This window comes from Alnus glutinosa, chromosome 2, assembly GCF_958979055.1.
Source record: "Alnus glutinosa chromosome 2, dhAlnGlut1.1, whole genome shotgun sequence".
In the NCBI taxonomy this organism is placed as follows: domain Eukaryota; kingdom Viridiplantae; phylum Streptophyta; class Magnoliopsida; order Fagales; family Betulaceae; genus Alnus; species Alnus glutinosa.
In genome coordinates this window covers 25,349,270-25,372,988 of record NC_084887.1, presented here as the reverse complement: position 1 = coordinate 25,372,988, position 23,719 = coordinate 25,349,270, and the positions used below count along the sequence as shown (strand labels likewise).

Sequence of the window (23,719 nt, the reverse complement as noted above, 5' to 3'; positions counted from 1 at the left end):
TATGTTGGGGTATCCCAATAATGTGGTGCTTAGTATCCTACAATAGTGGGAAAAACAATGGAATTTAGTATTCTGCCTCTCACCAAGGCTTGGAGGATTACCCTATAAAAAGAATAGATGGTGATAAGAGAGTGTAAAGCAACCAAGAGGAGATGTGGGAATGGGCACATAAGATAAAGCAGAGTGGTAGCTTGTATATTGACTTGCTTATAGCAGTCCTGGTGTCTTAAGAAGATTTGTTCAGAAAAACAAAAGAAAAAACTTATTGAACCTATCTCCGTGATAGATTTTTCTATTCAGATCACCTTTCTAAATTAGATGAAACCTTGCTAGGCTGCATGAGGGAATTGCCATAGTAGATATTCCTACAAGAATCATATAAGAGCAGACAGATGGGTTTCTGATTGGGAGGTTTGAAGAGCGCATAATAAACACATTGGTGACAGAGAAAGTGAGTACTATAATGAATATTGGAGTTCAGCAGTCATTTTGGGACTTACTGAGTCTTTGAAAAGCAACTGGGAGATTCTATATCAAAAGAAAGAATATGATCAAGAATCAATCTTTCAATGAGCTCATCCAATAACTATTGTGCTACCGTGGAGTAGTGAAAGACAATGAGGATATTATTCTCGCCATGAACAGTTTGAGGGTGATGGGATCAGCTAATGTTAAATCCAAGCGTCAATGGAAGATAGGGAGCTATTAAATGTATACAACTTAATTCCAAATACCAGATGTCAGCTTACAAACATTTTATTTCAGCATGTTACTGCAGCTAGGTCCATAACTTCTATGAAATCACAAGCCATAATGCCTCCCCTCTTGAACTCAACTGAAGTCATTTTAATCTTCAGCTCTTGATTAATTCAATGCTCTCAACTGAAACAATATGCTATCTCTTTCTTGCTAGTAACTGTGAATCTAAGTCATTAAGTCTCGCACCAGGAAGAGTGAATATTTGTTATAACAATTTGGGTTCAAACGTGAAGCTTACACCTTAGAGTAGAAGTTGTTAGAATATAAATTAAATGATTAAATCAGCAATTTCCTATTAACTTAAGTTTTTAGGATAAATAATGATTTAACATGATATCAGAACAAAGGTCATGAGTACGAACCTTGTCTTCAACTTAAGTTTTTGAGATAAGTGGTGATTTAACGTGAAGGAAAATGTTAAAGTATTGATTAAGTGATTAAATTTACCTTTTTCAATCAGCTTAAGCTTTTAGGAAAAATGATAATTTAATATATTTGCCTCCTCTCAAAACCGGAAAAGAAAGAAGAAAAGGAAAACATTTTCTTCTACTTCATTCACATAAGCTATATGATTATACAAAACTTGACACAATCACAACAACCTGTGATACAAATCTCGTAAAAATTTTATTAATATTCAATGACTTAATATTATGCACATATATATTATCGGACATTTTAGTCAATTGAAATGAGGCGAATAACGGAGATAAAATTTGAATCGAGACATTTGCTTTAATACCTTTTAAATCATTAGTTATTCCAAAGCCTTAAGCATGCATAAAAAAAATTATAAATTTAATCATTTGATTAATATTCTAGCGGCCGCACCCCATTCGATTCCATATTGAATCTCAAAACTGGCTTGCAAATGGAGGATGTCCAAAAATTTACTTACACTTTTGGTTAAGATTGCATATGTGGGACAATTAGCAATTAGCATCGTAATATCATCGTACAATTCAAACGATGGAAATACAAAGTGTTCAACACCTGGACCTTTCCCTTTCCTTTTCCTTTTCTTTATCGGTTAACAAATTGGAGATCGGTGTTTGAAACGTGAAAAATGCAAAAGAAAAAGAAGGAGAATTAAGAAACCCAGATGTCTGAAACATGCAAGACGAAAGCTTTAAGCCTAATGGATCATCATTGAATCTCTGTGTGTGTGTGTGTGTGTGTGTGTGAGAGAGAGAGAGAGAGAGAGAGAGAGAGAGAGAGAGAGAGAGAGAGAGATACCGGTATCAGGCGGAAGGGCTTTACCAGTGGAACCCATGGTGGTTAAGTACGTACGGTCAGCCTCGCTGTCATCTCCAAAACTGTAAAATTTGCAGAGCCAAAGCCTGCTGGTTTGGCCTTGAAACTCTGTGAGAGAGATACACAGTCATAGATATATGAAATGGAAGCGAGAAACGAGCAAAGGCCAGAGCGCGCTTTGCGTAACAGTAATATGTTACACCATTTCAAACAGCCTCCGGCCCGGAAACACATTTTGCTGTGCTATTTTATTTATTTTTTTAAGCTGCTGTACTTTACAATTATGCTAGAAATATATATATATATATATATATATTCAATTATGCTACATATTCTTTCTTTTGATCATAAACGCTTCACTAAGTTTCTCTTTACAGTTTTTAGAGCTTGATCAAATATTTGATACACAATAATAGGATGGCTAGCTATTGGCTACTAGCCTACTATCAATTTTTTTGCTTATAAACTTCATTGATTTAGCTATACAAATAAGAGTTTAGAGTTATATATAGAATTCTCTTGCAAAATGATACAATATCATTCATCTGTATGTTGCACATGTCTTGATAAGTGTACTTTTATATTAATTGATGTGAGAATGTTAAAAGGATTATTATTATTATTATTATTTTGTAAATAAAACACTTTCAAACAACAAATTGATTTTAAATTATGAAAAAAATAATATATGATGGAATTCCTCCCGCTTTATCTGATTTTGATCTTTAGATCTCAATTTTTTATTTTACATATTTAAGACGTAAGTTCATGGATCATTTTAAATTCAAGACCTTCGTATTAATAATACAATTATACTCTTCTTATAAAAAATAATAATAAAAAAAAGGAAAAAAATGCATTCTTAAAAGAACATAAATTTCTTACCATTCGGTTGTAGAAAATTTCTACAGCTTTTATAAGTGACATATGTTTTTTAAAAATTATTTAAAAAATATGTACTTCTCTAATTTTTTTGCAATAAAATTTTTGTCATTCTTGAAAAAGGTATACCAGTTTCTCATAAGTCTATTATTCCCATTACCGAATGGGAAGTAATAAAGTATCTATCACTTTCAAGTTGTTTGATTAGGTAATTTTTTAGGGTTTATTAGCGTGTGCAATTATTTTGTATTATATTCAAAATTGTGAATATTTAGAGAACTTGTTTTTTAAAATTATGTTTGGATTTAAAAAATTTGAGACAAAATTAAAAAAAAAAAAGTTGAATAGAATTTAAATTCTAAAAAATAATTCAAATAGGTTTTTGAAAAATAATAAAATATAATTAAAAAAAAAACAACTTTTACCCAAACATGCCCTAAATTTTCATCCATTCATTTGTTGTCTAATTTTTAAATTATTTTATATCAAATAACGAGAGGAACATAAATATAAAAGGCGGCAGATATCGTTGCGAAACATATAACTCTATAACTCCAATCGGCAATTAGTACCAAGAGTATGCTTATTTAGAAAAGGCGGCATATCGTTGAGAAAAGTTAGTTCAGTAGCTTCATTCATCCGATCCGACCCGGCTATTATAGTGTCATATTTATGGATGGAATTTTATGATTTTTGGGGGCTAACTAATCAAAGAAGCAGATTCATTTGAAGATGTCAACGGTTGATCCCCAAATGTTGAGAGGCAAAGACCCTACCGATTTCTCTCGCACTTTCAAATACTTACTCGGTTAGTTCTCTATAAATCTCATGCGAAATTTTTAATTTGCTCAACTTTCTTCACCTTCTGTTTGGTTGCTCAGAAAGCAGAGGAAAAAAAGAAAAGAAAAGAAGCGAAAGTTTTTGAGTTTCATTTTTTTCTCTAATTGTTTTCTTTTTCAATTCGTAGGAAATATTTGAGACTTTTTTTTTTTTTTTTCCCGGATAGTGAACAATTTGCCCACTAGAATTGAATTTGTCCTGTTTGGTTGCTGAGAAAAAGAAAAGAAAAAAGAAAAAGACGAAAGTAGAAAGCGAGAATAAAATGTCTGTCATTAGGTAAACTCGGTTGAGTCGCGGCGTAGTTTGTTTTCTCGTCTCTAAAGTAATGACTAACTCTAGAATTCAATATTTTGATTTTCTTTTTCTCTTTCCGCACGTTTTCTCGGTAAGAGAGGCTCATGTTCTGAATAATTTGACTTGTGGTTTTGATTTTATTTTATCCTATTTAGATGTTCTCATTGTCGTTTTTATTATTATTTTCATTTCTGTTTCGGATTAGCTACGCAGTTCTTGTCAAGGGGAATCCCATTTGTATTCAACTCATGGATCGTGAGGCATCTTACAGAAGAGGACTACGCGGTAACAATATCCACCATCTTTCAGTTTTTTGATGAATTAGTTATTAGTATTTTTTTTTTTTGAAGCTTGTAATTACTTTACTGTTTCTTGGAATCCATTCTAGGCTTTGGCTGTAATCTAGATACCAAAGTATTGTTTTTCTGGTGCAAATTGTTGAAACTTCTTCCAGAACTTGTGGTATATGTATGGCGTAGCTGAGCTGAAACAAAAAAAGCCTAAGGGTTCTATTTTTGGGTTCAGAGCACTTGAAAAGCAGCAGAAAATTGATATAATTTTAAGCAGCGTTTTGAAGCCACTAAGCACCATTTTTTCCTAACATTATTTGACACATCCGAAGCTTTTCCATGTGAGTTGGAAATCCTGTTCAATCATTATAATATAAAGGAAACTTGATTTATTGTTTGATTGATGCACCTTAGTGTTCTCTGTCTCTCTCTGCCTTTCATGTCACATCCCCTTCTATACCAAACTGAGATAGTGAACTCATGCATTCAGCGGCTCAAAGAATTAAGACAACTTACTAAAGTAACTAATTTCCATTGAATTATAAAACCAACTACATCATAACGTATCAATCTCATTACAACCCTTTGTTCTGAAAACTAAATATACTTCATTAACTACTACGTTTCTAAAATATCTAATGTACTAACAGCAACACTTATTCTCCATTACTATCTTTGACTCTGCTTCAACTCTATTCTTCTAGTCATTCTGGCTTTTCACTAGTGTCCTCAACACTATCTGTTTGGGTGAAAAAAAAGAAAGAAAGAAACAAAAGTGAGTTGAATACTGAATAAGTAAAAACAATTAAGCAATTTCAATAGACCGTTTCAATTTCTTTTTCACTTTGTCAAACACATTTGCTTCATAAAATTACATGAGATAACTCATAAAAAATATAAATAATAAAAATAAATCACATGAGATAAAAGTTTCATAAAAAATATCATTTGTAGAATTTAGCGTCATCTTTTTCTTAAAACATTTTTCTTTCTTATGGCCACATAGGAAAAATTCTGATTTCTCTTTCCACTTGCTTTGATGGCCTAACATACTGTTATGCCCGGGTTGTGCGATCCCTAAGGATCTTGACTTAACCCGTGGCCGCAGGAGTTCTATGGGATGATTTTATCTAATTAACTTTGGGTGCACTAAAAATAGAAACATCCAGGATATAGACCACGTGAAATGGTTGCAATCCATCCTCTAAGTTCCAGTACCATGCTATCTCTGATTTTTCTGAGGCCGTTAAATCTTTAAAAAAATTATATTTCTCCTCTGAAATGTCTTGGTCCAAGTACTTACACTATTTCTCTCGTTGTCTTAGCTCTCTATTTCTAGGGTGCATGTACTTTGAAAACTTTGTAATAAAATTCTACCATTTGAAGAATATCCTTAATTTCTAAAACATAGTTCACTTCTTAAGTTAAATAAACCAACAGCGAATAACAGGATGTTTATCAATCAATAGCAGAATAATTAACTGTTAATTAAAGTAGTCTAGTCTTATTTACTAACCTTTGCATGTAAAAACATTGTTGAATTAACACCATCAAATAATCATTGAAAAAATAACATTCATCATAATCATAGTTGGAACGGTTCATAAATAGAAAGCATATAAACATTGAACTCTAAATATCCCGACCTTTTAATTTTTTGAAAAGAAACTATGTTTTGAGAAAATCCCTGGGTGTTTGCAATTTAAGAAGGGCTTAAACATATATACTTACCTCAGCTCCTCAAAGTGCTCAATATACTCATTGATCACCCAATTACACGTTTCTTAAAAGCCTGAATAAAATAACAACACTACTTCACCACGTAATTGAACATTCGAGACCTATCTCACTTAACCTAGTTCTGAACAGTTTGCCCTTTAACTCTCTGCTGTATCTCCTTTGGAATGGCTACTGACCTGAATTTTTTAGGGTTAACAGAACACACATAGACCCTTCTACAGGCTCTGCTTTGAGCTAAAAACTCCACTGGCCCATTTGTAATCACTGCTCAAAGTCGTGATCAATGTGCTGGATTTCTAGTAACTGAGTCTGAAATTTGTACAGTCACGGTGATCAATCAATAAGAACTTTTCCTATGATCTATATCTAGAATTTTAGCTCTTTGTCTTTTCTTTCTAATGAATCATGAATCAAGTGAATCTGAGGTTTGATGAGTCCTAAATAGTCAATTCAACCTAACGGACTCACTGTCAACCGACTTACTGACCTATTCCCTGACGGTTCTGGAAAAGGTTATTTCTAAATCTCAAAGCGCCTTTGTAAAGGGGAGACAAATTTTGGACCCAATACTTATTGCTAATGAATGTCTGGATAGTAGATTAAGATCTGGAGAGCCTGGAGTCATGTGCAAAATGGATTTGGAAAAAGCTTATGATCATGTCAATTGGGATTTTCTCTTGTTTGTATTGAGGAGATGTGGATTTGGAGAAAAATGGTGCTCTTGGATAAAACATTGTATATCCTCTGTGAGATTTTCAGTGATGGTTAATGGCTCTCCCAATGGATTTTTCAGCAGTTCACGTGGATTGAGACAAGGGGATCCTCTCTCACCCTTGTTATTTGTTTTTGTGATGGAGGCATTGAGTCGAATGATTTCAGCTGCGGTAGGGGGGGGCTTACTCGAAGGATTTAGTGTGGGTAATGTTTCATTCTCACACTTGTTATTTGCAGATGATACTTTGATTTTTTGCAATGCTCGCCATGCTCAGTTGCGTTATCTTAGAAGCCTCTTTCTTCTATTTGAAGCTGCTTCGGGCTTGAAGGTTAATTTGGCCAAGTCAGCTTTAATCCCTGTGGGAGACGTAGTTCAAGTGGAAGGTCTTGCCGATATTCTAGGGTGTGGGGTTGCTAATCTACCGGTGAAGTATCTAGGCCTTCCGTTGGGGGCTTCCTACAAATCTATTCATATCTGGGATGGTGTTATTGAGAAGGTTGAACGTCGGTTGGCCAGCTGGAAAAGGTTATACCTTTCCAAGGGAGGTAGAGTTACCCTAATCAAGAGTACTCTTTCCAACTTGCCCACGTATTTTTTGTCTCTTTTTCCTATCCCGGCAAGTGTAGGTGCTCGTATTGAGAAGCTACAACGAGACTTCCTTTGGGGAGGAATTGGTGATGAGTTCAAGTATCATTTGGTGAAATGGTCTAAAGTGTGCACTCCAGTTTCAGAAGGCGGGTTGGGTATTAGAAATCTGGTGGTGTTTAACAAGGCTCTATTAGGCAAATGGCTGTGGCGTTATGGGATTGAGAGGGATGCTTGGTGGAGAATAGCGGTGGATTCCAAGTTTGGAAGTCTATGGGGAGGTTGGTGCTCCCTAGAGCCTACATGTACTTTTGGGGTGGGGTTATGGAAGAACATCAGGAAAGGGTGGGAGAATTTTGTAGGATTCTCTAGATTTGAGGTGGGAGGTGGGGCTAGAACAAAATTTTGGCATGATTTGTGGTGTGGGAACTCAACTCTTAAGGAAGCTTTTCCTGTGTTATTTGGAATTGCTCGTGCGAAGGATGCTTCAGTTGCGGATAATGTGGAGCCTGTGGGGGGCTTCAATCAGTGGAGAGTGTGCTTTTTTAGAGAAGCGCATGATTGGGAAGTGGATACCTTTGCTGCGTTTTTCCAGGTATTGCACTCGGTCAGTCTTAATAGAGGCAGTGAAGACAAATTGTGGTGGACCCCTTCCAAAAAAGGTTTGTTCAAGGTAGGGTCTTTCTTTAGCTCTCTGACTTGCGATGTGAGAAGTCACTTTCCGTGGAAGAGTGTATGGCAGACTCAGGCTCCTCCGCGGGCGGCTTTTTTCGCTTGGTCTGCGGCTCTAGGCAAGATCCTAACGGGGGATAACCTCAGGAAGAGGCATATCATTGTGGTGGATAGATGTTGCATGTGTAAGAGAAGCGGGGAATCAGTGGATCACCTTCTCCTTCACTGCGATGTTGCATACGCTATGTGGAGTGCTATTTTTTCTCGTTTTGGGCTGTCTTGGGTTATGCCTCTAAGAGTCCTTGACTTGTTTGAGTGTTGGTGGACGGCTGGGAGGCAAAGGAGTGCTGTTATCTGGAAGATGGTGCCAACATGCATTCTCTGGTGTGTTTGGAAGGAAAGAAATGATAGGTGTTTTGAGGACTTGGAGAGATCATTGGAGGAAATTTTAGCTTCTTTTTTTCATACTTTGTATCTTTGGACGGTGGCTTTTGTGTCACCGTTGTCGTTTACCTTTGATGAATTTCTTGTTCGTTTTTCTCTTTCTAGCTAGGTGCGTTCTCTTGTATACTGCCGGTGTATTGAGGGGCGCCTTACGCTTTTAATAAGACCTACTTATTACCTATCAAAAAAAAACTTTTAATCTACCCAGCGTCTTGTTTTAAATCTTGTACCGTATGAAACTAGACTTCCAGAGAAACAAAAGCATAGGTGGTTCATCCTCATATCAGACCGATAAGGGGTCCAGCCATATCAATCTTCAGAGGTCTAAATTCTGCAGAATGCGAACTCAGTGACCTCTGCCCAGTTTTTTGGTCACCAGTTTCAAAATATAAGGAATCTGGTCATGAAAGTTGCACTATATGAAACTAGACTCACTAAGATCTAAAAATAAGCTATAATTTAGCTTCTGATCAACATGTTTGTTCATTCAACCGTTGCTGTCTTCATATCTGTTTTCTAGCGACAATGCAATCACGACTTTCATGCCTTCAAAACTAAATTAAAACTTCACGACTTTCATGTACCTGGGAGCGCCTTACGATTTTAATGATATCTAGATTACTTATTAAAAAAAAATACATTATGTGTACTAGAGTTGCACTCCTATACGCTTATTAATGAATTGCATTAATTATCAAATAAAAAAACATCTAAACCCTAAAAGCAATAAACTTTTCACAAGAAAAAATGAAAAAAAAGAACGCGAAATACATCCAGTTTAGATCTTACCTTTCACTTTTGAAAAGAACGTGAAATGAGCCTTGCAAATGATTTTTCTTCGATTTCTCTTTGCTAATTCAAAGAAATTTGTGATCTTGCTGAAGGAAAGAAGGGGCAGCAAAGGGTTTTCTTTCTCTCTCAAGAAAAACCTCTCCTTTGTGTCACTCTCTATAGGTGGCCAACCTTGGGGGGGGGGGGGGGGGAGTGGATTTGAATGCTAGGTCTGGTTTTTAGAGTGTAAAATATGTATAAATAGAGAGGCTTTAGGGTTTTTTTTCTCTTCTTCTTAAGAGTCCTCAAACCCTCCTCAACTTAGGTGGCCCCCTCCTTGGCCTCCTAGGACTCCTCTCGTCCAACTTGCAGCCTTGGTTGACCACCGAAACATCCCAATCTCAAAAACTTGTGAGACACTAATTTTTAGGCCTTGAAGTTAGCTTTCTAATGTATCAAAAATCACTTAAATCGGAGATTTGAGGAGAAAGTTATGATTGAAATACTGAATAGATGTAGTTTTCTCTCTCTCCTTTACTCGTTAGGAATCCTACTTTGACAAGGAAACCATTAATTAGTTAAAGGGTCTTCAAAAATATTTTGCTATTATTCTCACTTTAAATCAATTTAAGTCCTGTAAATCATTCTCCAAGATTCCATCAAACTCCCATTCAAAATCCAACTCTTTCAAACAACTGTTATAAGTTCGATCCAAAACCCTAATTGAGTTGAACTTTATCTGAACCTTCCGTTTCACTTCTTAAACTAAACCTCCGTAGTTTGGTAATAACTTCATTATCCGGAACCTCTCTTCCTAGGACCAGTTTCCTAATCCGAGAATTTCCTATTCGGATCTTCATTCTCGAACCCTAACTTTCTTAAATGGGTACCAAAGCGTTTCTATGCCTCAATATGTACTACTCTTCCAATCATGCACCAATGTGGGTGTTACATTTCAGCTTTTGTGCATGTACAAAAATTTCGTTAACTTGTTTTAGTTATGCCATAAGATAGAAAATTCTCATAAGTAAGGATCATTTAGTTTGTCTATGAACATGTTCTAGATTAGATGAACTAGTTATGAATTGCCTAAATTATTTTCACCCTTCACGGCCTTTGTTTTAGGTTGTTAAAAACTTATTATTGGGTTTCTTGGATGCTTACTTGTCATAACTTTTCAAGGTTCCTTCTATGGAATGTCAAAGACTTTCTCCCCATCTTCTGCGTTTTTTTGGATTTTCAACTGCTTTCTGAAACGTTGTTATAGAACTGTTCTTTTTTATGAATTTCCTTTCTCTGATGCAGCTTTATGCGGTACAATTCCATCTTTTTGTAACCTGTGTCTTGTTTCTCAGTCGGGAGGGATTCCGGCGAGCATGCTTGCGGGCAGACATCAAAAGGTGCTCCCAAATAGTATTTTTTTAACGCAGTTTTTATGCTTTTTTTTTTCTCCCGGTATGTCACCTTGGAGCCCGATGTGTCTAGTTTGTTCATGTGTTGATCAAATATTTTGCTTAAATTGGGTTCATAAGTTAATTTATTTGGGTTTTAGTTGGGATTTAGAGTGAGGCAGTTGTTGGTTCCTAAAACTTTTATTCTAGATTTGACCAGACTATTTTAAGTTAACTAAAATGCTGTATTTGGTGGTAACTCTTGTTTGCTTTAGTCTAGTAGATGTTTTATGAGATGAAGGAAGAGTTAATAATTGTGAAGTTATTGCAAAATGCAATTTAATGATGGAGTAAGCAGTTCCTTTGGACAGGTTATAGATGTGTGCTGTCGAGAAACAGGTACTCTTTTGTATGTGTCAACCTGACCATGACCTGTTTAACTTCGGCAAATTTCCCCATGACATGGCCTGCTTGACTTATTTAATAAACAGGTCAAGTTCATGTAGATGCAGTCTACCTATGAATACATATTCACTTATTTTTCTTTTATTAAAAGATGAAATTCATTAACAATAGACATTTTATTTGGAATTGTAACCATTAATTAACTGCTTTCCCTTTCAATTTACAAGTATAACCTTTACTTTTAGTTATTTCTATTTAAAATTTTGTTGTAAAAGCAATTATGTAATGTAAAAATAGTTTGTGAAATTGGTTCAGAACGAGCATGTGTCATTATAAATGTGATAATAAATCATAATTGCGAGTTTACTATGGATTAGGCTGGTCAACCCAATTATAACCTGTCTAATAATGAAGTTATAAAACAACCTGATCTTGACTACTTCAGAATTAAGGGAAAACCCAAACCCTCTAACTTTGGGTTGTGTTTGAGTCATGTCTGTAGGTATTGACACCCCCTAGTTGGATGTAAGTGAAACAGCTGTTGTGCTGCTTGAGTTATGTATTGCATGACAATTTTGTGATGTGATCAATTTCTGTATTGATTCGTATTAATGCGCTATCCTTTTATGAGGTTAAATATGGCACATTTTGAATATAAACAGTTTGAAGTAAGGACAAAAATTTGAGGTTTATGTTTGATGGTTGATGTACTTATCTCTTTTTTGTAGTCTAAGTGAGGGCTTTTGGTGCATGATACTCAAAGAATAAATCTAACTCTTATAAAACTTATGTCTTATGCTGCAGCGATGGCGCTTCAGTGGAAGAAAACACAGTGAAGCTAATGAGAGTTGCTTGGTTGACTCTCCCACTTGGAGTATTTATAACAGTAGCGGCATCACTTTTTGTCTTTTGGTGGCAAGAATTAAGTTATTCTAATCCATACGCGCAGGCTATTTTGATTAATGGTAAAGTTCTGTGTCTACTTTCATTTTTTCCAATTCCATGTTTTGCTGTAGATCCTCTTTCTGTGAGGCTTACAAATTTCAGCTTATAGAAGAGTTCTTTAATCCTGATTCACAAGTCTATCTTTTTTCGATTGTTTCCTCAACAATCAATGCTGTTGTTTGCATACCTTTAGATGCAGAACTAATATCAATCAAGTTCACAAAATTTAAGAGAATCACCATAGAAAGTACAGGAGTTATAGAATATATGATGCAAGTCCTATGAAGGTAGTTTGTGCTGGTGGCTTTTTTATCATGGCGCCTTTGAATATTAGCTTGGATGATATGAGTTTGCTGCTTTATTGACTTTAGACGTTGACTGTTTCTTTTGTCTGAGGATGCCAAATTTTTATTTGCAGCAACTATTAGATAGTGTAGAATTTTTGGCAAATACTGGTGACAAATGCATTCATGAGCCTGATATCACATGTATAAAAAAATATTACTTGAGGTACTAGGTCTAGGGGATCTTAGGCAGACTGAGTTAGAACTGAATCAATATTATATTTCTTTTGTTATATTATTGTAAACTTGATCCATGAGACCAGTAAATATCATATGGCAGGTTGTGCTTGTGTATTAGAGCTATTGGCAGAGCCATTGTATATCCTTTCTCAGAACTTGCTTCTGCTTAAATTGCGGTTGGTGGTTGAAACTGCAGCTACGCTTGCGCGTTGCTTAACAATGTATATCCTGATTGTCAATCAAATTGACACGGTAAGGTTGAAATCGGACTATGCTGTCAATCTTGATATTTATATGTTGTGAATTTGCTTAGTCAGATCACCAGATCCTGATATATTTCTCTTCCCTTTTATGATATGTCTTGGTTCTTGAGCGGTTCCCTTGATGTTTGCATAATTTATTGGTTATTGGAATTATCATGCTTACATGGCACAAATTTATTGGTTTTTTTTTTTTTTTTTGTTGGTTGTGTTAAATTGAGTGATGCATGGGAAAAAGGAAAAATAATAATGCCAGTGAAGAAACTCTAGTTGTAGTGGTAGTAGAAAAAAGAAAACTCTAGTGAAGAAACAAATGCAAAGAGGTTCAATAAGTACTCATTAAATTATAAATTACTAAGTTACCATGTAGGACCCCTAAATGGCAAGCCCCTATCACACATGGAGTGATTTTATTGGTTTTTGGATATTTGTCTGCTTTGTTGGCACAATTTTAATGGTCAATGTTACTCCTTGTGCAATGGAGAGGAGCCAATCTAGTATGCTCATAGAGCTAGTCTGGAATTTGATAATGTTGGCTCAAAGAGTTCAGTTTAGTTTGCCACCTGTCAGGGGCATGCACTTGTTTATGTGTGAGGAAATCTTTCTGTTGTTTTTAGAAGATTGTAGTGCAGGGATTCCTGGTCAGTGATGGCTGTGGACTTCTGTATATTTCATGCTACAACTAGGACCGGAATAAAATGCTTGCCCAAACTGCACTTTATTACATGGAACCAGCTTTTCACTATTAGTTGTCACTTGTTAGAGAAACTAGTTGTTAGAACACAGGATAAGGACGTCTAGGAAGGTGAATTTTGGAGAGAAACTCAAATCACCCATAATTTCTTTAGGCTAACACTTTTTCTAAGACATTATGAGTGTAAATTTCTGACATTTACTTTCTGTGCTGGAAACATTATGGTGCTTTGTTTGGCATTCTTGCAAGCGGTTTTCCCATCATAGTGGTTTTAATTAAAAGTAGAGTTGCTATGGGGCGTCTCTATGAATGTATCTAAAGTGAGCTTTTGTTGCGACCATTCATGCTAGTATCAATATCATGCTTTTTTTTTCTATCTTTTTTCCATCAGAAATGGTTATAATCAAATGTATTCTATCAAGAAATAGTGAGTATTTCACTATAAAATGTTCATAATTGTTAACTGCTTTCTTTTATAAATAGTAGATGATTTAAGTTAAATAGAAGGATTAACTATCTGTGGAAATGATTTCTGCTGTATTGTTAAGCATGACAAAAATGAGAGTTAGATGATGATGAAATTAAAAGATGCACAAAGGGAGACCATTGAGCCTTGGAAATTTAGAATCTTTTCAACTTTGGGGTCTAATTAGCTTGACAGAAGCCTATGTGTTGTTGTCACAGGACATTTAAGCCTTCCAAAGCCATTGTTAATTGATGAATGAACTTCAGTCTTAAAAATTGTCCTTATTTACCAAGGGGAATCTCAGCATTGTTTTGAGCTGATGTTTCAATACATAGTATGGATTTCGTCGCAAGTTCTAAATTTATTGCCGAGTCCATCAAATAAACTGATAAAATGTGGAGGATATGTTTGATCAAACAAGAAAATGAAAACAATTGTGATGATTTTTATTCTGCTGTTGACTGTTAGAGAAGGAGGTTTGGGTGGAATGAAAGTCGTATGGTTTGGTGTACTCTAGTGCTTCTGTTGCTTTTCATAAGATTCTGTTTCGGGGTTACCAAAAACGAAACCCCAAAAAAATGTTTTGGTCCTTGAATGTGATGCACAAAATGCAGGGCTGCTCATTGTAGGTGGTGATTTTTTCAGTTGAATATTATTTGTGTTGGTTTGAAATATTTGATATGTATCATCTCCTCTACTTATCTACCTCATCACCTGAGAAACCTTTTAAAAAAATCATGGGCATTATTTTATAGCACGTGTTTGTTTTCTTTTGTGGGTCTGTTGCCAAATTTCTCCCCAAAGCTTCTAATTATTAGTAATTTGCAGGAGAAAGTGTTCGTATTTGCGTTGTCACAAGCTGCATATGGAGCTTGCTTGTTCCTCGGCTATTGGGGCTATTATCTTCTTTTTCGTGCATTTAGAAGTTCTGATCTTTTCCCCTTTAGGTATAAGAATATTTTATGTTGTGCATCATTTTCTCTTCAATGATGACTATGCTATGATTGTTGCACCAGAGAGAGAAAAGAAGAGAAAAAGCTTGTCCTTCAGCTATCTTCTCTCAAATAGAACTTATTAGATCTTTTGAATGTGTCAATCCTAGTCACCTTTTCTGTGTGAATCTTATTTAGTCTTCTGCAACGGGCTAACTGACTTCCAATTTTCTCTGAAAAAAATATTAGGCAGCATCTTGTGGGTCCTATCCTTACCTATGGGCTAGATAGTTTTAACATTCCCTTTATGTTGAAAGTGAATGGTATGCATTGACAGCTTGGCAATGGTTTACAAATTTGTTACTGAAACTTTCATTTTAGTATGTGCGCTCACAAAAATGTATGTCTGTATTGCTGAGAGGAATCTGCTTCAAATTTGTAGACCGCGTCGTGTCAAATCTTTCACATTTGAGTTATTTGTCCTATTATGTGTACAGAGATATTAGGGAGGCCTAGCAGAAATAATATGGTAGCTTAGGTGTGATCTACAGTAGTTTGCTGCCATATGCCTTTTTTGTAAGGCCCCAGCTGACCATTATATCTTCCAAACGAGGTTGCACACCCGTATTTTCTTCTCAAAGGAAAACAAGACAGTATATATATTTTCCTGCTCCTATTCGCTACAAATAGGCTGCAACTGAATCTTTTCAGTTAAAACGCCAGTGGTGAGAATAATTCTCAATATGAGAACAGTATGATTATGAAGTAATATGGTGATGTTACAAAGTATGAAACATATCTGTTTTTTTCTTTACCACCAATATGTAATGACATGGCTAAACTATTGTTCTAAGAGAAATTGCCTTTGTGCTGGATCAGGTTGCCCAACCCCAGGGAAATCCTTATCAATTATTACCTGTCTTCTTGTTCTTGTTTTCATAATCATTAGTGCATTACTAAATAACAGAGTACTCTTACAGAGCAGGAACTTTGAAGGATTATGATAGTCAGCTGTCAAAGATGTGTTTTCTGTTCACCCTTCAATCCTTTCGGAAGTTGATCCTTCAGGAAGGAGAAAAGGTGGTCCTTGTGTGGTTGGATACACCATATAACCAAGCTGTGTATGGGCTTGTAGACAAACTAGGTAAGTATATGGTCCAGATATCTTTTGGAGTAGAGTTAATTACCCTATGATGACAACTGGAGTGTTTATTGAACAAAGATGGATTTTATTATGATCTGCTCTATGTTAACTCAAAAAAATGTAATGGATTTTAATGTTTTCCTGTTTTGACTTTCTGAGCATGCTTAATCTGTGAACTTTTTAATATGTTCCAGGAAGCTTAGTGGTGAGGCTAGTGTTTCTTCCTTTTGAAGAAAGTTCATATGCTACCTTTGCAAGGTCCGCGTCAGGTTTTCATCTCTCCTTTGTTTCCTTTTCTTGGACACAGAAATCCAGCACATATCTCATTTTCCTCGTGGTTTATCATTTTCTTGGTTTCGAGGTTTATATTTCTTTCTCCATATTAGAATATTAATTAAATAATTAAATTCATCATTTCCTATCAACTTAAGTTTTTGAGGTAATTAATGATTTAATATGGTATCAGAAGAAAAGTTCTGAGTTCGAACTCTAACTCTTTAATATACCTTGCATTTATGTTAAATATTTTGCGTGTTGCCCTTTGCTTATTGAAAGGGAGTTTGAGCATACACGTAAAGAAGAGTGTTGGAATATTAATTAAATGATCAAATTCAACCATTTTCCTATGAACTTAAATTTTTGGAATAACTAGTTATTTAACACTCCATTTGATAAAGAGTGCTGCTTTGGTATATCTCTATAAATTATGCATGTTTAATTTCTCTTGAGATGTAGACAAGTACTTCTGTATTAATTTTATTTATATACTGACAGGACAATATCCAGATAGAAGTAGGAAATTGGGAAATCGCCTTGCAGAGGCCCTGAAGTTAGTTATGTTAATTGGTATGTTTTGATACTCACCACTTTTGAATCAATCTATTATTGACAACTTTCCTTTTTGTTCCTGGGAGGTATCATTGAAGCGGTCATAGGAAATATGTGATGTTATTAGGAATGAGAAGAGGACATTATGTTTTGCAGAGATAAATTTGCTTATTCATACATGTAGGTAGACTTATCCCCTCTTAGTTTTCCCCTCTTTGTGCTAAAGATGCCATATTAGTGCAATTATTGAAACCTCTTAGTTTGGCTGGACTATTAGGCAAATCAGATTATTTCTAATAAGCATATATAACATGCGACAACCCCCTCCCCAACTAAAACCTTTTTTGGTTTGATTCCATATCATAGCATTTTTGTTCATAGAAATTAAACTTTTTTTTTTACCTCTCAACTCTTCAACTCTCTCTCTCTCTCTCTCTCTCTCTCTGTGTTGGTTGGGGGGGGGGGGGGGGGGGGGTGGAAATTGTATTTAGTACTTCCATATCAGTTGCAACTGTGGTGTTTTGGGTTGCATTGAGTTCCCAGAATTGTTGCTTAAAAGACCTTGCCCATTTATGTCTTTTCCTTTGTGACATGTTTTCTGGATACTCATACCAAATATGCTGTCATTTCTGGTAGAATTGTTTATTTTACTCCCCCCCCACTTAATGATGTTACAAATTGAGTTTTTTTGTGGAGGAGTTTGACGTTTGATTAACAAAATTCTGTAATTTTAGCTTCCAAAAAGTCAAAAATATTTTCTTTCTTTATGCGGAAATCTGATTGTTTAAAGAGAGCTTAGCCTGCACAAGAAAGTTCTGAGATCCCCAGCCTCCCTTCATTAATGTGCAAGTCTACTCTGCTTTGTAGTGGTGTCTAGAGGCATTGGTCTTAGGCCAGCCAATTGCATAATTGATTATCTGAGTCGCCTGTTCATTTTGTTGAGTTCTGCCAACAAGCATCTTGCCCTGGCACATCTCATATGTTATACTTAGTGAATGGAGATTGAGGGGATAGGGTTAGGGTTTAGGGCATGTGCCACAGCCCAAATGTTACACTCTTAGCACTCCCTGCCTGACCAACAAAAATTTCCTCTCAACGTTAACAGAAATCCCTTGCACAATACAGCTACCAACAGAAAAGGGATTAAACTAGCATGGATTTCCAGATCTAGTTTCCGTAGTTAGAGAGAGTAAACTGGTTCTTGAATTGCAGTAAGGAGTTGCAACTGCAACTGTTGGTGGTATTGACTTGACACATATAATGAGGAAAATGAAAATAGGAGTTCAGCTTGATGTCTACACTGGGTAAAAACACTCATGCAATATCTGGGTTAAATTATATTATTTAACGTTTAGAGTTTGTGAGTTCAAAATTAACAGTCATAACATTCACTTGGCCTGTGTTCTGTTTGAGGGTAGTCCATACTTGGCTGGTTTACTACCTTGTAAAGAAATGACGACAAAATTAGAAATGAATGCATTTGTGAGAAGCCTGAGGTGAATTAGAGTCTGCTAAGACTGTCTGGCCATGCAGCATGAAGCAATCAGTAGCTGTAGCTTGAGTGTCAGGAGGTCACCATGGAGGAACCAAAAGCTTGGGGTTAGGTTTAGTAGGTTATATCAGCAGTATAGATGCCTCCCTTCATCTTTGAGTTTCCAAAGGGCTTTGATAAATTTTGTTTTAACAATTCTGTACTCCCTTTGAGCACATATCCATTCTATGCAAAATTTCAGACTTCAATATACATATGTAGTTGGTACAAGTTGATGACTGTATATAGTGATTTAATTTTATTTTTACAAACTCTGGGATGGTATCATTTGTTTCATTTTTCTTTGTGAACTTTTTTCCCCACTTGGTCTGAATTTGCAGCTGTGAATCATGTAGGACTTGTATTTATGGCATTTGGACCAAGTTACTCTTATTCTCTCATCAGATTGTTGTATGGTCGGAAATGGAGTGATGGAGAAGCATCAACAGCCCTCCAGTATTATTGCCTTTATATAATCTTCTTGGCTATGAATGGTGAGTAGCTTTTTGTCATTCTGATCATTTTTCATGGCCTTCATACATGAATATTTGTTTAACTTTTCCTCATTTTAGATTTTCTTGGCATCTGCTTGTCAAAAATAACTAGTAAAATGCTTCTCTTGGCTGGAAATTTGCCAGAACCGATCCCAAGTCCTAGTTATCCAATTTTACTTGACAGTAGTTAAATAAGTAGTGTTTTAAAGGCTGGACAGGACTGATTGGTTCAGCAGGTGAATCGTGAACTGATCTTATTTTCAGTTTGTTCACCCCGTAATCCATTCTTGAACTGGACTGTGCTGTTTAAACTGATCAGTTCATTGATTGAATGGGATTGAATTGGTCAATGTACCAGTGAAGCAGTCCAATTTTATTGGTCTATTTTTTATACTTCCTCGACAAAGGAAGCTGACAAAAGACATGCCTTCTAATGAAACATTCCTTTTAAAATAACTTTAGGTGGGCCAAGAAGGTGAATTCAAATTTGAAAAAATGTGAGCTTAAATTTGAATAACGATGGGTTTGAAGTTAAGGGTAATATGGAGAATTAAAATTGGTAAATGCTTTCATAAAGAAATTTTCATCTATTTTGGGATGGTCCTAAAAGGAAAGCTCATCATTTTTGTGGGACGAAAGGATTATGTGAAAATTCACATTTTTCTTAATTATTTTCCTCAAATACTCAAAAATGTATTTTTGGATTATTTAATGCATGCATCAAGTTAATCGGTAAAAATTGTATCATACTATTATCATTATAATCTTTTTTATTTATTCAATCATAATAAATTTATTTGATATCAAATTGGTCGATCCAGTTGAACCGATGAACCAGTGAATAGGTCACCTTTTTGGGTCACTTAGTGTGTTTTGGTTGTTAAAACATGGGAAAAAAGAGCTGTGCTAGGAATAGCAGGTTTCCCATTCTTTTATTTTTTTTATTTTTTTATTTTTGTTTGTAATTTTAGCTGCACATATTACTTTTATACCACACTTTTTTCAGAATGTAATCCTAGGATTGTTTGGCATTTTAGATGAAGTGTGTACTAGACCCAGTCTCCAATTTCGATGTAATAGAAACTAAAAACTCAAAAGTGTACTTTTCTTACAAACGGATAGTACAGATGTCTTAACCCTTTGACTAATTAGTCAATGCCCATGAACTGTACTTGGCAGTCGTCATTTAATGTCAAAACTTCAGCCTCTATGATTACCTAGTAGACAATGAGAGGTAACCCAGATATCTTACTGCTGTGCTTTAAGACAATTTTTCCAGAAATTTATATTTAGATTATTCTGGTTTTTCATCAGGAACGTCTGAAGCATTTCTACACGCAGTTGCAACCGAGAACCAACTTAAACGCTCAAACGATTCGTTGCTTGTTTTTTCGTTGATTTATATAGTCCTGAATGTTCTACTGATTCGTTCAGCTGGTGCAGTTGGCTTAATATTGGCAAATTCCATAAGTATCCTTTTCTCGTTGTGGGCATTCTTCTTTGTACCTTTTTCTTCTGTTGTCTTGGTAATGTTCCGAAATCTTTTTTGAATTGTTTGAGCTCTGCAGTGAACAACAATTTATTTTTCTAATAATTGAAACAGATTCTACATCCAGAATTGAGATTAAAATAAATTATGTGTGGTTTCTTGACTGTTGCAAAGATATGATTTTGAGGATTTTATACTCTCTGGTATTCATAAAGCGTTATTTCCAGGTATGGCTTTTATAAAGTGTTGTTGTTTGTTTTGGTGTTATTTTGACCTTGAAATAATTTCTTCCTTTCCACAGGATTCTTCATTTTCCTTTTCCAGCTGCTTGCCTTCAGGATGGACAGTTCTGTTGTTTTCAAGTGTAACTACTCTCATTTCTGAGAAGATATTTTTGGATCGTGAAAATTTCTGGCCAACATTTGCAATTCATTTTTCTATTGGGTTGGCTTGCTTCTGCGTGTCATCTTTTGTCATGTAAGTTTCTTCTTGTGCTCTCCATCCATTTAAAAATCATTACTAGCGAGTGTTAACTATATCGAAGCCTTTTCTCTTTGACCATGTTAGTTTTGTTTGCTTATCCCAAATCCTGTTTGTTTTGACTCGTGAGTTGTGAGTTCTGTCAATAATCTTTTCATTTCTATTAACAGCTACCGCCGCGAGAGGCCTTTCATCAACAGAATTATCCGTTTTCGTGATCACTCAGACTGAAGAATTGACATTTTCCCAACAAATATTATGGTGGGATTATGTTTCTTTGCCCTGATTGTTTACTTCCTTATTTGTTCATATGGATATGATAAATCAAATATTCTTTCGATGCAGCGAAAACTTGACGATGAGGGTGTTCAAGCCAATTCCAGAACATGTTTATTAACAAACACCTCTGAAATTGGTTTTGAGTTTGCAAAGAGAAGCAAATAATGTATTATAATAGATATGAGCAAGAGGGCTGTTCGTTCTATTTACAAATTTTGGAGGCATATTACCGTACAGATTTTTTTGTTTTTTTTTTTAATTTTTGGGGGTCCAGTGACATTGAAATCAGTTAGATTCTAAGAACCCGATGCAGGATAGGAATAGCTTTCTAGTCAATCAATACGAGTTATTTTACTAGGTTCAAAGCGGTACCGTATTGGCAGTGGTGCTCCAAACCTATTTGAAACATAGAAGGAGATATATGGTATCCTGATCCTCGGTCTTAATTAGTAGTTTTTCCACATCATTTGCTTCTCATGTCTTGTAAGCTTCTTATTTTGCTTATCTGCATCATTTGTATTTTTGGATGCAGCGACTCACCTCAGGGCTGGAATAGCTTTACCCAAATTTGAGCCCTGTCAAGTGGATGGAACCCGATCCACCACAAGCACAAACCAATCAATAGAGATTTCAGATGCCTCATGCCTGAAACCATAGACATTCAGCCCAATTAACGTAACGTAATCTAAAGTGAGTACAAAATTAACATGAAATTTTGTTTTATATTAAAAACAATCGAAATCCAGATTAACAATAATCTATATTACCTAAAAATCGCATGGGGATGTCCTCCATATAACAATAAAGTGAAATTGTTGCTTCAAGTTTCGACCTTCAAATTTGGATGTTGATAGATCTACTAGTTTGTTGGTTTACGTTCTATTTTTATATTTGTGTATATCCATTAGCTTTTTAATATATCTATAATAAATATATTAATTAGATAAGCATTTAATTTAATTTGTTAAAAACTATATCGACAGGTGACACTGACACCCATGGCATTTGTACTACCAAACTTCTAATTTAGGACACTGCTATCTCAATATGCTAATGTGGCATTGCCAATTTATCATTTTGATTTTTTTTTCTTTTTCCTTTTAATAATGAGTTGATGAAAGGGTGGATTAGTAATGTTATGTCAGTATTGGGGGATAACGGTGTGGAATATTGTATTACTCTTACTCTTTATAGAGTAAAGCTATTTAGTAATTTGTTATACGATTATTATACAATTAGGATGACATGGCAGTGAAAACCAATCTTCGATTTTTTTTTTAGACAAGTGTTGATTCAATGACTTATTTTTATTCTTACATCATCAAATTGTATGACAGTCGTATAACAATATACTAAATAACATTACTCTTTATAATTTACATATCGGTTTCATGATGGGACTATGAAAATCTTACAAGGATATATAATCATAAAGCTTAAAACTGTGAGCCTTTATCAATAAAAGAGTAATATCTTTATGGTACACTCTTTTTCATATTAGTAACATCAGGGTATTTATTTAAGTTCACTTCTACTCTACAATCATGATTAACCTATGTTTCTTTGAGTGAAAGTATAATTCAAATAATTGAATTAAAATGGAAGAATCACCTCATCACCATCATAAAAAGTGTAGCAAAGCTTATCCCATTTTCTACTATATTTATCAAGATTAGTCTATATAAGTAGTTTTCATTTATACATATTATTTTCTTCTCATCAATCTAAGAACTCTTTGATACTTCTCAGTCTTTTAGAAGTTGAGGCTTTAAGCCCTCGTAGGTAGGTAAGAGAGCAAACGTACAAAACCGACCCACCAAAAGAAAAAAAGGGGTGATGATTAACATTTAACAGGGCACCCACGGGTGTATCATGTATGGGTTGTCCTCCAATGTCAATTGGAATGACCAAACGCAACAATGGTAATTATATGGTTTGAAAGCTAGAGGAAGAAAAGTAGAAAAGAGAAAGAAAAAAAAAAGTGGGGAGAAAATATATATGATACTTATGATTAAGATGTAGACTAGGGTTTAGACAAGTATCCAACAAAAACATAGAAATAAAGTGAAGTTGCAATGTTCTAAAACAACATCATTACAGTTTTTGAGTTTTGCTTAGGAGGTTGGATTCCATAATGGATTTCATACCAGTAACTCTTTTTGCTTTACCACTCAGAAACGAGTGAGAGCACGAGCACGCTTTAATGAGAGAAAACATAGGGAAAATGCCAAAACAAAACAGAACAAAACAAAAAGAGGAGGGCTTGTAGTTGTACCCGAACCAGCCCAAGCTTGGTCAGACCCGAGTCCAACCCGGCAGGGACGATTGTGTCAAAAAAAAAAATTGTAAGAAAGTTGAAGAATTTTTCTTCCAACGTCAAAAACTAAGGGAATATAATCCTCTCTATTTCAGTATTGGATCAATTTTATTGCACGGTTAAATTTTTTAAATGATGTAATAGAGTTGACAATTTTTGACATGACTTGTGAATCTAATACGAAATTAGCGGGTTAGAGTTGAGGGGTCTAACTCATTTAATTAAATATGTTGGGTTACAGTTAACCTATATAGTCTTATACTTATGCATTGACATGATTTGAACCCGACATGC

General features: G+C 35.1%; 1 protein-coding gene across 4 annotated transcripts; it reads left to right on the top strand.

Moving 5' to 3' along the window:
- Positions 1 to 3,447: 3,447 nt before the first annotated feature.
- LOC133861959 (uncharacterized) lies at positions 3,448 to 21,958 on the top strand. Of its 4 annotated transcripts, XR_009899098.1 has the most exons (16): positions 3,448 to 3,703; positions 4,235 to 4,314; positions 10,552 to 10,646; positions 11,847 to 12,007; positions 12,612 to 12,763; positions 14,760 to 14,878; positions 15,844 to 16,007; positions 16,202 to 16,276; positions 16,782 to 16,853; positions 18,708 to 18,860; positions 20,175 to 20,330; positions 20,524 to 20,576; positions 20,651 to 20,826; positions 21,000 to 21,090; positions 21,175 to 21,532; positions 21,641 to 21,958. XR_009899098.1 is itself a non-coding variant. In XM_062297794.1 (15 exons), the coding sequence occupies exons 4-14, from the start codon at positions 11,884 to 11,886 to the stop codon at positions 21,058 to 21,060; spliced, it is 1,305 nt and encodes a 434-aa protein (XP_062153778.1). In that variant the 5' UTR covers positions 3,448 to 3,703; positions 4,243 to 4,314; positions 10,552 to 10,646; positions 11,847 to 11,883; the 3' UTR covers positions 21,061 to 21,090; positions 21,175 to 21,569. The 4 variants fall into 4 exon arrangements, 3 of the variants coding, with proteins under 3 accessions (XP_062153778.1, XP_062153777.1, XP_062153776.1); XM_062297794.1 differs by lacking the exon at positions 21,641 to 21,958 and having other exon boundaries at positions 4,243 to 4,314; positions 21,175 to 21,569; XM_062297793.1 differs by lacking the exon at positions 21,641 to 21,958 and having other exon boundaries at positions 18,723 to 18,860; positions 21,175 to 21,569.
- Positions 21,959 to 23,719: the final 1,761 nt, after the last annotated feature.

Excerpts from the sequence above, each read along its gene's own strand:
- LOC133861959 (XM_062297792.1), top strand. The coding sequence starts at position 3,628 with ATGTCAACGGTTGATCCCCAAATGTTGAGAGGCAAAGACCCTACCGAT. Across the intron at positions 10,647-11,846 it reads TTGCGGGCAGACATCAAAAG|CGATGGCGCTTCAGTGGAAG; the intron begins GTGCTCCCAAAT and ends CTTATGCTGCAG. Across the intron at positions 20,331-20,523 it reads AATATTGGCAAATTCCATAA|ATATGATTTTGAGGATTTTA; the intron begins GTATCCTTTTCT and ends ACTGTTGCAAAG.